This window comes from Haliotis rubra, unplaced genomic scaffold (genome assembly GCF_003918875.1).
Source record: "Haliotis rubra isolate DU_JTF1 unplaced genomic scaffold, ASM391887v1 Scf545, whole genome shotgun sequence".
NCBI classification, from domain to species: domain Eukaryota; kingdom Metazoa; phylum Mollusca; class Gastropoda; order Lepetellida; family Haliotidae; genus Haliotis; species Haliotis rubra.
Window position 1 is genome coordinate 459940 of NW_025767241.1, and position 16159 is coordinate 476098.

General features: G+C 39.2%; 1 protein-coding gene across 1 annotated transcript in view; it reads right to left on the reverse strand.

The window, feature by feature from the left end:
* The window catches only part of LOC124253580 (hemicentin-1-like), a 118584-nt gene that overhangs the window by 82454 nt on the left and 19971 nt on the right, over positions 1-16159 (reverse strand). Inside the window, exons 5-6 of the mRNA XM_046687387.1 lie at positions 5743-6000; positions 4574-4831 (exon numbers count right to left, since the gene is read on the reverse strand). Of these exons, the coding sequence (XP_046543343.1) occupies positions 4574-4831; positions 5743-6000 (516 nt within the window). The remainder of the gene's footprint in view (positions 1-4573; positions 4832-5742; positions 6001-16159) is intronic.

Here is a 16159-nt window from a genome sequence, read left to right on the forward strand (position 1 = left end):
TGCTGAGAGCGTCCGTTGCCCACGCTCGTGGATCTGGGACTGGAGAGACAAATGTTGTTAGCTATTGTTAAAGCGTGTGGCGAATAGGTCTATCAACGGTGCTCCTATTTCCTTGATGATCTGTGTAAAGATCTCTGGATGGAGCATCTATTCCGTCGGCGATGGTTGAGTATGATGGGAGAGTGCGTCTGCTAAGACATTCTTGGCTCCTGGAATGTGACATGTTCTTACGTGGATGTTCAGATCGTCGAATAGGTCGAACAGTTGAAAGCATAGATTCAGTAGGTTCAATGATCTGGTTGAGCCTTGCTTGCTTATATAAAACGCCACTGTAGAGTTGTCTGTGTGTACCATGAGATGCGCATTCTGTAGAATGGTGCTCCAATGGAGTATGGCGTTGATGACTGCTTTCATCTCCAGCATGTTGATGTGCAGACTTCTCTCTTCCTGGTTCCATATCCCGGCTGCCACATATTTGTCGAGATGTGCTCCCCAACCTTGGAGTGAAGCGTCCACGTATAGGTGGGTCTTGAACTCCGGCTCTGTTAAATAGATGCCTTCGCAAACATTCGACCTCCGGGTACACCATAGTAGATGAGGTCTGAGGTAATTCGGGAGACCGAAGGGTTCTAGGTCGTCGAGATGAGCGTTTATAAGGACCTGTAACGGGCGTAGCTGTAGTCTGCCTCTGGCTGTCATGTCTTGTGCGGACGTGAGGAGACCCAACAGACTCTGCCAGTGTCGTAGTGGCAACGGAGAGAGTAAGGCTTGAGGGATTGTCTGTTGAATCTTGAGCCATCGGTCCTCCGGCACGACGATACGGTTCTGTGTCATGAGAAATCTGATGCCTAGAAACTGCAGGTCCTGTGTAGGTTCTAGGTCCAACTTCACTAACCATCCTAGCTGAGTGAGTAGCTTGATGGTGAAATTCAACTGTAGTCTGAGACGCTCTGGATCTTGATCTACTTGAATCCCGTCGTCGAGGTAGAATGCACTGCGTAGCCCTTGATGATGTTGATATGTGACTATGGGTTTCGTTACTCTTGTAAACAACCATGGGGCTGATGAGATTCCAAATGGCAGGACCTTCCATTGGTAATGTAGCCCGACCAGTGTAAATCTGAGGTACTTTCTCGAGTCGGGATGGATAGGGATATGCAGGTAAGCATCCTGTAGATCTATGCTGGCCATGTAGTCCATCTGACGGACGAGGTGCAGTAGTTGAGGTAGATGTATCATGCGGAACCTGGGAGATCTGCGTAGATAATCCCTGTTGAACGTGCTCATATTGTAGATGAGTCGGAACTTTTCTTTGGAACCAGGAAAACTGGGGAGTAGAAACCTGGTGTGATGTTGACTGGATCCACGATTTCTATGGCCTGCTTGGTTAGAAGAGATGAGACAGCCTTCTCTATCTGATGTGTCTTGAAGTCGAACTTGTGAGGGTTGACTGTAAGCGGTGGAGCGGCCTGTAGTTGAATGCGATATCCGTGTCTTAGGATGTTGGATACGTATGGATCTTGTAGTATTCACCAGTTTTCCCAGTGTAGTTGTAAACGTCCACCCACTTGGGAAGGTTGTACGGGAATGGCTGGGGTTGGAAGACTCCAGTCGTTCCGAACCCGTCTTTCATCGTCGATAATCCCTGGAGCCTCTGGGTGCCCTGCCTCATCCGGATCTTGCCCTGCAATTGCGGGTAGGGCGGCAAAAAGAATCTTTACCGCCTCTGGAGCTACCCACTTTCTTGTCCCGTGCCCTCTGTATTCCAGGAAACTTGGACCTTCCTGAGTAATGCTGGGATGTTTGCCTGATGACGCTGGCCAGAGTGTCTATGGACTTGATCATTAGGACTTCTCTTGAATCTTTGGTAACTTCCTTAGCAACCATTTCGATTTCTCCAGCGAAGATGGAAGGAGTTGACCACAGGGCTGTGTAGAGTGACTTAGCAAACTGTTCACTCCAACTGCAGGAGGCAAGGAGACCTTGTCGACGAGGCAGTGTGAGTGCTGCGGAGATAGATGTGAGGTGGTCTGTCATGAACTGTTGGTCCTTCTTATGGGATCCATGTTATGGGAGGAGAACTTCCTGGCGTTGAACTGTGGTAGGTGCGGCGCCTGGGCTTTAGTTGCTGTCATGAAAGCTGCGTCCAGGTTCTGTGGAACCGCTGCTATGGGATCAATCGGGGGCAGAGTGAGCGTGTCGACATCATCCTCTCTCATAAGATAGGTGTGAGCCGGATTATCGTCTTTCGATGGTGAAGCCAAGTCCAATCCATTAGCCATCCAGTAACGTATTTCAGAGTCCGAAAATATGATGCCGCCATCATCCTCAGTAACAGGAGTGCTGAGTAAGGGACGTTGATACTCCTCCGATGGTGAACTAGGTGGAGTCCTAAGTGGCTGTGGTGACCTAGGTGGAGATCTGCGGGGAGACCTGCATGGAGACTTGTGCGGCGAACATCGTGGAGACCTTCGTGGAGACCTGCGCGGAGACCTGTGTGGGGATCTGCGTGGAGATCGGCGTGTTGAATGGTCCGATGATCTGTGTCTGTAGGGTGACCTGCGCGGTGACCTGCGCGGAGATAAGCGACTGTGGGTTCGCGAAGGTCCTGGTGAATCCCTCGTCGCTCTGTGGGAGGCAGATGTCTTGGATACTGTTGTTGAAGTCTTTCGCGAAGGCCTTGTCCGAGTCCGAAGCAGGAGGGGATCTTGTTGGCCTGAACGCCATTGAAGCGCAAGTCCAGCGGATGCTGATCGTCCGAGTCCTCTGCAGGGGATGGTTGAGACGACCTTCGCGCAGGCTGGTCCGGGAGTGCAGGTCTGCTGGCAGAAGTCAAGTTGATGGTAGGTCCCTCAGAGATGTCTGCTTTGGAGCCTTCGCATAGGCTCGGGACCTGGGCTGGCTGTGACTTCTTTTCCAGGCCGTAACGTTCTTCCATCAGCTCCATGATCTGCTGGGAGAACTGCTGCATAAAGTCGCCCGGGTTGAATGTCTGCGGTGGTACTGGCGCTGCCCTTCCTGCGGTGATGGCGACGGGGCCCACTGGATGGTCATCTGTCGTCAGCGTTGATACCTCGGGTTGAGACGAAATCTGCGCTGAAGTCACCGTAGCTGAGACCCGGTCGTTTCTTGCAATGAACCTCTGGGATGATGATCGGCTGTTCATCATACAGACCCTGTTCTGTCAAGGGAACAATCTCAGCCGAGAAAGTTCTAGTTGTCTGCGCTGACTTCCCCTTGGTGGTGGACGCTGCCCTGGGGGTGTAGAGTCTGCGCTGGGTGTTTGACGATCTCCGAGTCTTAGACTGTGACGACGGGATGTCTGGAGAAGCAGGTCTCTTCTTGGAGGTGGCGGACTTCGTCCACGCCTCTCCTCCGAGGGAACCTCCAGCGGAACACCAGACGGTAGGGGGTCGTCAGACAGCAGTTGACTGGTGAGGGACTCAGCTGAATTATCCATAACTGGATCAACCCTTCTCGACCTATCTGCGGCACGTCTCAGGACGCAAAGGAGGTATTTATTAAAAGCACAAGTAGATAAATGCTTGCAATAATTGCAGCGTGAGCTGAAAGAACATGGTACCGTCCAGCTAGGGCATATTAGGTGCGGGTCAGCAGCAGGGAAACGTAACTTACATTTGGAACAGATTTTCATGAACGTAAACTACTGAACAAACATGGACTACACCGTGAATAAACAGTGTTAAATACGATTAAAATATCAAAACATATTTGTTGGAGAGATATATATATGTATCCCTGGCTGTCCCTTTCTCTGCACTCCTACCTCGTAACAAATAGTGAACTGTCTCAATATTTTAACGATAGATTGTTAAACAACTTTATTATTTTAAGGACAAAAAAATCTGCAAAAACCTCACAGAGTTGGTATGATGTTTTGATTATGATCAGCGTTTCATTGAGTAGTTTATGTTTATTAGTTTTCGAGTTAGATTGCAAATCATCGGTCCGCTTTTGAGCCAAACCGACTATACCTTCATGTTCTTCAGTGACTTAACAGGAACATTTATTTTAATATCATGGTGATTGCTTATTATAAAAGATTCCAATATAACTATCATTATTTTTCATAATTGTTTTGATCAACTAATTGCAGGCATGGGTTCAATTGATGTAATGTCTGACAGGTGACGTAAGCATGTGTTTCACATGCATGATCTTATACTTAAACTGGACTGAATATGATCTGAGCATCATTTCAATACTCTTCACTGTTGTCTTGATAAAAAAAATCTGATTCAAATCAACCGAGAAAACATTTCATCTTCAATTATTTTCTCAAGGTTTGTATCATATCTTAACCATATACTCACACTGCACATTGAAATGTGTTGAAAGACCCAAAAATATAACCTAGGCCTCATAGTTTGAAAAATTTAGAATTGATATTGCTGGGATGGCTTGCACTAAGCACAGAAAATACACTTCCCAACCATGGTGTTTGGTCACATGGGCTCAGAAAGGGGTGAGAAGGTTTTGCTGTTCTTGGGGAACATAACACAGAGAGTATGTGCGTTTTTAGTAATCATGGTAGCATGACTGATATACTCACACTGCACATTGATGTTGACCTGAGCTGTGTCTGACAGTCCTGCAGTGTTGGAGGCAGTACAGATGTACACTCCTCCCTGAGTCCTGGTGACAGGTATGTCAAGTACAGCCCCATCCTTACTGTAACCACCTGGACCTGTCCACCTGTAGCTTGTTGTTGAAGGGTTGCCTGGTGTGATGTTACTGCTACAGTCGATGTTGGGACTGGTGTTCTCTGTCACATCCTTGTTGCTGGGAACGGAGGTGATCACTGGGGCGTCTGGTAGAAGCAGATGACAAAATTTGTCATGAAGTACCTATTACAAACATGATTATCACCAGAGGTGGTAGGGTAGTCTGGTTATACTTGTTTTTCTTTATCTCCTGTGTGAAGCCCATTTCTTTTGTATCCTCTCTTTGATGATGCTTGGATATAGATAAATATTGCCATAACAGGCCTAAAACCATACTCTGTCATTCACATAACATCCCTGTCTTTTTTCCAAAATGCTCTTAAAAATACAAACACATCAGAAAGTAATTCTGATTTCACCAAAATCATCTATTTATCTTTGATGCCTAACGTTGTTTACTTTTGAGTAACTTTAATACAGAAGCCCATTGCTTGTAGGTACATAAGTTATTACATTAGCATTTGGGACATCACTTTTCATTTGGGAAATTGATAAAATGAGAAAGGTAAAAACTGTCCATGTCAAGAAACAAATGTTCATGTTTTTGCTAAGTGAAAGATTGAAAGACAACAGATAAAGGTCCATATAGGACATAACTAATAATTCCAATCAGAGTGGGGATTATAGTTACTTTCCAAAATTTATCCAAAGGAAACTGAAAAAATCGGGAAAAAATAACAAAGAGTCTGAAAACATATAATGGTGGTTCAGAATGTGAACATGAAATGGCATGTGCAATGGGAGATACTAGACTGTGGATTATCCATGGCCTGTACAGTCTCTCAATCTGATTATTCTGCCATCAGGACCTTCACAAACACACACAAACTTGAGTAGGAAGGTTAGAGAACCAAACACAAAATTACTTCCATAATAGCAGGTACCCATCCACTCTGATGTGGAGATGTTACTATTTCCCTGTTGCATATCAACAGAGTAGAACCCATGAGCTACAGACTAACAGACAAGAAACAGAATTTCATAAATAAAATCTTACACTGCACATTGATGTTGACCTGAGCTGTGTCAGACAGTCCTGCAGTGTTGGAGGTAGTACAGATGTACACTCCTCCCTGAGTCCTGGTGACAGGTCTGTCAAGTACAGCCCCATCCTTGCTGTAACCACCTGGACCTGTCCACCTGTAGCTTGTTGTTGAAGGGTTGCCTGGTGTGATGTTACTGCTGCAGTCGATGTTGGGACTGGTGTTCTCTGTCACATCCTTGTTGCTGGGGACGGAGGTGATCACTGGGGCATCTGATATAAGAAAAAAATTGTCATGACATATCTTATGAAATTCATCCAACTGTTATGCATACACAATTCTGTGAAAAATACAGATAATTTGTCCCACAGTGATCATTAATCATGAATGATACTTGACACTTTTTATTTCTAAACAAGAATGAGTCTTTCTTATTTATGTTTGTTTAAATTTATTAGAGAATCCACTCTTGACACAAAATTGGCTCTTCAGTACATATACTTGACAGTTTTAACTTTTGCTACAAAATGCCAGTTTGTTGACTGATCTAACCCCCTGGCTGCCGAGTTTTTTTTCAGGCGCACATTTTCATACGCTTTGAAAAGTGAACGTTGTGCGAGAATTGAGCCCGCGTGGTCCTGGATCTACGTAAGGCTATAAAATTACACAGAAATGTAGAATATTAAATTTCCCATCCGTTGGTATAAATATAAGTGCAACTACCTTGACGGTTTGAGAAATAGACCTTGCTAAATGTTGTCCAAATTCTTGTTATGCGTTAAAAAGCAGTAAATTTCTCCGCTTTTATCGGCACCGATAAAAAGCACTGTGCTCGTATTTTTAATGGGGCATCTTTACGGAAAGTGTGAAGCGAAGAAAATACAGCCTGATATCTGAGCGACATAAGTGTATATGAATTGGGTTTATGTGCTTGTGCATAGCGTTATCACGCTCAACATTAAAATGACTGCATAATAAATGTCAAAAATGGATTTTCTTCTATGGCGTCAAAGCGGCGACAGAGAGGTCATACGATATAATGATAAGGGGCATAACTCCGTTATCGTAACACTAGGTCAATGTAACTCAGATCACTTGGAGAGAATTTGTTGTGGATCACGGACGCTATATTTTCGTTATTTTATATTCATGGTGAACCACACTATTCCAATTCAAACTTCCCCAATGTGAACGGATGCGCTTTGGTAGTTTCACAATTTATAAGAAAAGATGACAACGTATTACATGTGAAAGCACGTAATAGCGATTTGAATGGCCCTATCCGATATATAAGTTAGCTCTTAGATTCCCATATTCTCCTGTTTGTGTAGATGTAATTTGACTAATTTTGCATCGTTAGTACTCTATTACCAGAGTACTAGCCATATCTTCAAATGTAACGAAATTGCTGAAAATAATACAACATTTTAGTTGACGTCATCACTTGTTTTATGCATTTTGAGACGTCAGAAAAAGACGACATTGGTATGCTGATTAGTATATATCTCGCTTAATTTCCATTAATTGTATCAAAGGTCTAGACTTCTATGTCAGAATTTAACACTCTTTAGACAAAACATAAAATGACTGATTTTTCCATTTAAATAGTGTCCTGAATATATCAACAATTAGACAGTTTGACAGCGTATCTGATTGTGAAAACACAGCACCTGTTTGGCATCAATTTAGCGTAAATAAAATAATATTTCCCAGCACCCGAATATTTTGTTTGGGATAAGAATTTTGTTTGTTTATGATTATGAAGCTATTTCTCTTCAAGCGTATGCAATGAAAGATGCATAAGGATAGCTTTTATATATGGAACTATATATTAGAATATGGATATAAGATTTGTCGAATTAACACATGAGATGGTATATATATTTTCAACAATTTTCCTATAAGTAGTTAGAGTTTGATATCCTGTCATCACAATATTATTTAATTGAATATGAATTGAATATATTATCGAAAACAATGACAGAGAATCATAAAGCGTTTCAACAAACAGCGCACCTTGCCGATCTATATGCATCATTCTTTTGTCTATAAAGCGACACAAAATTATGCAATGAACAAGACAATTCCTTTAAATATGTGTGCATATACATTTCATACCATATATAAATCATTGTCATTAATATTATCAGTTTTGCATATAAGGTTGAATTATATCACCGTTCATTAACCTGTTCACATGAAATTGCAATATTAGTCCAAATAAATTGAATATTGTACATCATAGGAACTAAAGTAGATGCAGTTATGGCTACGTTTGATCTTCTAACACTTGTGTAAAGGTTTAGAATATGGTGTATTGCAATAAATATGTCAATTTCTTATGTAAATATGATTCAAACAAACAAAAACTTTCAAAGAATAAAACACCGTAAACCCCATATGCATGTATGATATGATATTGAACAAGGCTAAATGTAGATACTGAAGTCAGTTTCATGAAAAAGCATCCGAACTATCCGCAAAATATACATCATAATACTGACAGTGTAATCGGAAGGATATGGCGATTGTGTTTACTCTTGTTCGACCGACCTTCACTTCAAAGAAATTGCCTAATATGTAGAACAATGTTGACGTATGACATCACTACCGCTGACCGATTTCTTACAAAATGGCGGCTTTGCTGACAAGGGTACACAGGATTTTGCAAGGACCCTTCCACTGATTCAGGGATCGTTTGTCCATAAATATGAGATGTAAGTAATTCGAATGATTCTGACTATCTGTGTATTGTTATATGTTTTTATCGTTTTCACTATACGTAAGAGAAAAGGACAGAAATGCAGATAATTACCGTTGTCGTTCTGCGTGATTTGGCGTCAGTCATGATGTCACGCTGCACGGAAACTTTGACAATTTCTTATGAATTATCAAATCATTGCATTGTATCTATTTATAATTTCCTATTTCTTGCTACGATACTCTTTCCATGTATATTCTAAAGGTATCGAGCCATTGCAAGCAATGAATAGACGGATGAATGTTGAAAAATTTCAGAAAATGCTACGCAGTGTAAAATCGGAATTTGTCTTTGTTTACATTTCAGACTAACAAGCACAGCGTTCGTTTTCACACCCAATATGTTTCGTCTCATTTTATCTAGACAGTTATTATTGGTGACACAGACCAGTTTCAAATTGATTCTAAAATGTATGGGGAATTCAGTGATGCATTTTTGAAGCTGAATATGAAATATCACATTGATGTAATAGGTGTCTCAATACCCGCCTTCGCGGCGTGATTTTGTAAACACTATCAATATGGCGGAAAGCGGCTCACGGTGTTAGATGTGTAAGTGCATTTTCGAAAACATCCCAACCGATTCTAGATTCATCGACTAGCGTTTCAGAATTATAATTAGCGATTTCATGTAAAACTGATATCAGTGATCATGAATAGGTTATTTTAAATTCAATACTCCCAGGAATTATCCGATTTTCACATTTAAAACATACAGCAAATAACGCTGTGAATCGCGATTTCATACTGTGTCAAAAATGTCGCCATTTTCGATGAAGCCTATTTTAAAAGGTCATTTTCAGCACTTGAGCTTTGTCTAAAATAATACTGGATGGTGTCAAGAAACAGGAAATTTCCCGCAGAATTCTAAACTGTGAAGTGTATTTGTGTGAGTGGGATATTTTGATTTTTATTCGACTTCAAATTGAGGGTTGAAGGGGAAGGACATATATGTCCCTGTGGCATCCAGGGGGCTAAAGTATTGTTTGCTAACACAAGCAGATTACACCCCAGCCTACTCAACTCCGCTGGCTGTATTCTGCAAGAGAAGTTTCTGCTCCACTGACCACAACACAAGTGTCGGCATGTTCCCTTGTTTGTAATACAAACAAGAAGACAAAGTTATCAGTATCCCCCCGCAACAGCAAAATACTCTTCATGAATATGTCAAGTAGCTATGACTATGTCCATTGTTTTGGCATGTATATAGCAGTGAGCGAGTGTCAGTGAGTTAAGTTTTACGCTGCACTCTGCAATAGTCCAGCTATATAGCAGCGGTCTGCAAATAATCGAATCTGGACCTGACAATCCAGTGATCAACAGCATGAGCATCAATCTACAAATTTGGGATATGATGACATGTGTCAACCAAGTCAGCAAAGTAGGAGAGTACTGAAAGGAATTCAAATTCTGTTCAAGAAAGGAGCACTACCACCAAATTCAGTCGAAGTCAAATTTGAAGCCATGGAATGCCAAAAATATTTTATTCAGAAATCCAAAGCTACCAAAATGCTCAAACTCACCACCAGACCTATCTATGTGCCAAGTTTGGTGGAGGAATATTGAACAATTTTTATGTTCTGCTCCGGAAAAAAAGAATATGAATGGACAGACGGAGTCCCATTTTCAACCTTCCACCCCCCACCCCATCCACACACACACACACAAAAAGCGTTGCAGGGATAATTACTGTGGATAAATGCTGTGATTGTGTACATTGTTCCTGTTGAAATTTGGTGGAATATAATGGCATTGTCAATTATTAGTTTCCATATCAGCTTCCCATTGAACAGGTAACATATTACATCATCATAAATATCCATTTGACATTTTGAGAAGGCCCACCCATTCTTATCTTTTTTTTCACTAACTATGCAGAGTCAGGGTTCCCACAGGCATGGCAGGTCAAAATTCCCTGACTTTTTCCTGACAAGTATAGATTTTCCCTGACCAATTTAAGTGTAAACACTGGCCTCCTCCCTCCCTTTCAGTCAGTCCTAGCCACCGTGTTAAGATATTTCCTTCACACATATCATAAATACACATAGTATTTGTTAATTTATTACACTAACCAAAACATTGATATTTGTGATGAAGAAATTTTTCCTTGACTCTCCTGCCACAATGTTACATAATACTATTAGATACATTTGACCGTGACCATGAAATATATATTTTCACTTGATGTCAGTAATATATCATCTGAAAACTTTGTATTTTATATCAAAGGCATTTGACAAAGAGCATAAATGTGAAACTAATGATTTAATTGAATTGTTTCATTCAAAGTCAGGAACACATTTCTTTATTATCACAAAATTTTGTAATAGACCGATCCAGTCTGTCAATCAAAACTGGCGAAAGCGTCAATTTTGGCCAATCAGCAAGCCGGGCGCGTAGTGTGGATTTGTCAGACTTATTTCCGGGGTCAAACGATGCCTCCGAAACGATGTGCTTCGAATTATGCCATTTACACTCACTATATTTATTACATATAGCTGCGATTTGATGTGTACCTTTAACAAAACCATTAGGTCAAGACAACAAGAATGGAGGTGGATCAAGTAACGCGATAGGCCTAACGATCAGTTTAATGTCTGCACCATCGTTCAGGAAGGTGTCCTCCCATTACGCAGACAGCCAGTTCGCAGACACCTTAAAACAACAACATTTATGGTTCGGTGAACAGATTATCTACTACCTGTTACCTACACATTATTATGGAATAGTCCAAATAAAAGCACAGGAACAAACTGAAGCTAAATTCTTCAAAGGCATTTAGCAGTTGTTGTAGTAATACAAGACCAATCGTATGGATAACATAAATCAAGAAGTTGTTATCCATAAGATTTGTCTTGTATTAAAACTGAAGCTATATTATTTATTTTGAAAGATGGACGAAAAGACAGTAATTTGAATTTTTATTGCTGCAATATGAAAACAGTTTTTCACAAACATTTCGGTTTAACTGGAGTCGGCATCATTATATTGAAAACATTAGCTTAGCTATTAGAAATTGCGACACTGATGTATCATATAAATCAAATAAAGTAAATGTGAACCTAAATATTATTCATATGGAATAAAGAAGTTATATGTTTTGCACACAGTATTAAGATCTATGACGAGTGAACTTAATTACGATTTATTTAGAATAAATATTTAAAATATGACGCATCATGTCAATGTGGCCATGGATGTGAGAATGTTTATCATTACGTCCTTGAATGGCCATCGTATACTACTCAAAGACATAAACTGTTACAATCTTTAGAAAGTGTTGTTAAAATTAGAACACTGATTTGTATTAATCGTATCTTACATGGCAATGCAGGTGTCTCATTTACTGCAAATCAGAATGTTTATAAATATGTACATATCTATATCTCTCTCACAAAACGTTTTCTCAGTTAACTTCTGTTGTACATATGCTATTATTGGGAGGGGGCTTTTCTATCAATAAACACAATCAAACCTCTCAGTGACAAACCTGTTTTTATATTCGATAGTAATTGATAGAAAAAACAATTTTGAGAGGAGAAATCATTTATCATTTAAACACAACAAAGTTCTATGTACCTACAATCAAACTTCTCAGTAACGAACCTGTTTCAGGCTCACCCTGCTCTACTCACTAAACAGTGGACTGTTCCATTATACCCGTAGGTGTTACCCTAATTAACCTTCTAGTTCAGTGTCTGTCAATTGGGTGTCTGTCAAATGGGTGTCTGTCAAATGGGTGTCTGTCAAATGGGAGATAACCTTCAGGAAACTTACGTCTGCCTGCTGATGAGAATTTGCACGAATTTCCACACTTTTGCACATGTGCAAAATCATTAACAATTGATGACAACAAATAGCAGTTTAAGACTTTGCAACTGTCACAAACACAGACAATTCTTGTAACTACAAAATTGTTTTTGCTTAACGTTTTTAGTCACTACTAGGCATTGAGTTGGTACGCCATAAAGCTCAAATGAGACAGGCGAGAAAGCTGTGACACAATGTAAACAAATCTCCATTTCGCTTAGGGTCAACCGAAATTGCAAAACTTGTTACATGAAAGAACAATGTGGCGGATATTGTCCCCATCCATCTTAGATATTCTTCAATTAAGTTTCATAAGCACAATCTGCAGGCCTACAGTATCTTGTTAACAGAGCAAAATATTCGAGGAGTAATATTTTTTATTCAAACGGAAATATTGTCAGTGTCAGCAGTTGCCTATCATGCAATATCCAAGTATCAATATTAGTTCATATGAGTGTCTATAAAACCATGCTTTAAATATTTCATATTTTTTATAAAGACTTATGGGACTTTGAATTGCATTACCCTCCTCCATGTTGATCGAATACAAAAACTATGTGAGAAGAATAGTGACTTTCTGGAGTATTGGACGGAGTGAAATAAAGTGTATATCTTAATGAGAACATTATTTGAAGTTTTGTTACCACATAAATTATTCACATATATTGGTACATTTTAGGAGTAATATTACAACTGTAATTTTGATAAATTCACTGGAAATGATAGTCTGTCTCCCAGTCCCTGAACCACATTATTTTCCCTACTGCCAAGCCCTCTCAGCAGTGCTAAAGCCCTAAATAAAGCAATCTAGATTTCCTCAGGAATCTCTGTTCTCCCTAGGGCTCCTTTTCAATATAAATGGGCTTGTTTGTTACTATCAAAATTATATATATTCAGAGACTAAGCCTTAGTCTATGGAAATGATAGCAAGGTATGTTTTAAGAATCTTGCTTTTTTCAGTAAATGTGGAAGGGTAATAAAATTAAACACCATACATATCATGGCAGGACAATCACTTGGTTTGATGTTTTTTTAAATACTACATTTACTAATAAGATAATTCTGAAAGTTATTGCTAGTATCATAACTCATTAAAGTTATTTCAACATCCAGAGAATTTGAAAAGGCAAAGGCTACATTTTGGTCAAACCCTGGTCAGGCATTATCCAGTCCTGGAACAGAATAACTTACAAAAAACACAGTTGACTTTTCATGTAAGGGAATAAATATTGAAACATATATTTAACCCATATTTGATGTAATTCTTCTGATAAATCATAAGTTTTTTAAGGGGTTACTAATATTTGAAGACTGAGCCAAAGCTAGTGTTTATTAAGATGGTGGATTTGGACAAATTGTTCAAGGTTTGTTGATGGTTATTTGCAAAATGAGCTTCATATTAAAATTGCACACTGGTTTGTAGGAGGTGAACGCTTCAGGACATTTTCATGTCTGTTTTCCTAAACCTTTGTTATGACTTTTACCAAATTTTGAATCAACTTTACTATAATTTTTATGACACCAGTAAGTATCTCAGAAATGGAAATAGATCAAAATCAGTGTTATGTCCTCTTGGGATATGGTCTCAGATCTAATAAAACAAAGATTATCATTGTTTAATTAAGAAGCAATAATGTCAATATGTAATTGTATTGACAGAAGGCTTTGAACATAGGATATATTCTTTGCACCTTATTTACACTAGTAGTTAGCAGTTAAACATCTCTGATGAAAAAACAATAGATCTACATTTGTATTTTGTGTAACATTCTATTTCAATGCTAGTTAATTGTTCGGACATCATAACTGTGGATTCTCTAGCTGTTCCAAAATTTTGCATCACATATTTCCTATTTCTGGAAGATGGGTCAGCTAGTGTACAGGTGCAGACTGTATCTTTGATCTTCTTTGTGTTCTGGTGCTCTGACATACCTGTACATAAACGCTGGCAATTCATGAAGTCCAGTATTGTAGAAGTTTGTATGTAAATTAGGATTCCACAACAATACATATAGAAAAATTCAATGGAAATAATGATTAAAAAAATGGTTTCCTTATATTCAGTGTCATTTTATCATGGTGTACAGATTTTGAAGAGAGAAACTTTACTGAGAGTTGCTGCAGATCAGCTGTTGAATATTTGCTTCTGGGTATGTCCAGGTACGTCCAGGGAGACATATTGTTTACAAGCCCAATTACCTTTTCCAGATTTCCAAATAAGATCAAATAGGTTATGCTGTGATTGATTTGTTTACATTAATTGTACAGACAAATAAGGTGCATGAAGTAGCAGACGGGAAATATTTTCTGCTTTTTATTTACCATTCTCTTAATTCATTAAAAGATAGAAACCCATGTTTTCAGATTATGTTTTCAGATTATTGAACTAAATTTGAACAACGCCAACGGATAAGTAAAGGCCCCACGCGCAGTGTTGATAATCTACTTATAGGTACCGAAACGATCTGCAACATGAACATGTGGTTGTGTTCAGGAGTTTTAAAAGATAATAAACCCAAACAACAAAATTCAGTTATCCTTCCCCTGCTAATATCTGGGACGGAGGTGAATTGCCAGATAGATTAATTGATTCGAAAGAAATTATGCTTCCTACAGTCTCAGCAGCAAGTCGAGACGCTTTTTCATCGGGCATGTAACTCATTTTCACTCGCCAGTTGTAATCTGCCAGCTAAAATATATTAAAAATCACATACGTATAACTTGCCTCTTTAAATAACATTCACAAACGACAGATACCAAAAGTATCACAAGCAGAATTCATCAACAACGTTCGCAATCACGCACGTTTTGCCAGCGGTGACGCCATTGTGATTTGCCAGTGGTTGTCCCCCCTAACGTCAAAAACGAAGTGGGCGGGGCTTATCGGCTGGGATTGGATCGGTCTATTATCAAAGGCGTATTTGGAAAGAATAAACATGCAAGATGTAACTTTACATTCAGTAAAACCATGACAACTAAATTATGAACACCATACAACCACTTTCTATTTTGTGAATAAACAGCAAATGTCAGAACATAGGGCATATTATAAACCTATACTGTACTTTAACAATGAAATTTATATGAGTATTTTTGGCCAAAATGGGCTTTCACAATTTGCAAGAAACCACCATAGCCATCATACTATTTATAATATTTTGGAACAGTATACAAATGAATGGAAAAATATCAGTTAACATAGTTATCTTTAGAAGAGGTGGATCTGTTGCCTATAAAGAAAAATGTTTTGAATGGCAAACAATTATCTATTGTTAATCACTATGCCTTTCTCGGACTAGTGTTTTTCCATGCTAAACAAGAGTCATCAGAAGATGACAAATCCCCCGGCCCCTACAAACATGAAACAGCAAACCATCTGACAGTTAGTTAAAGTTGAACTTCATTTTTTTAGACAAAGTCTTAAACGTTTCCATGGCAACCAAGAAAAATAAAAATGACAACAATCTGTAAATAGTCAAAGGCACCACTTTAGGTTCTTTTTGATATATCTGCAAAGTCTTGTTGAAAAATATTGAACCGTTTCCGAGTTATGCTCCGGAAACAAAATGATTACGGACGGACAGACGGACAAGACGTCGACTATATTCCCCCGCATTACATCTGAAATCACATGCTAAGAAGACTCTTATCAAATTTATGTCCGTTTCCCAGAATTTTTTTATGTTAACCCGGAAAATATGTTTCATACTGTTTAATTCACAAATCGAACCGATTGTGCTTCATAGAAGAATATGTCTGTTATGTCACCCGGCTGTAGAAGATGAAATTCATATTATGTTGATTTAAGAAAACAATACATGCCAAATAATTATCTGTAAAAATATCCTTCAAGTGACTTTG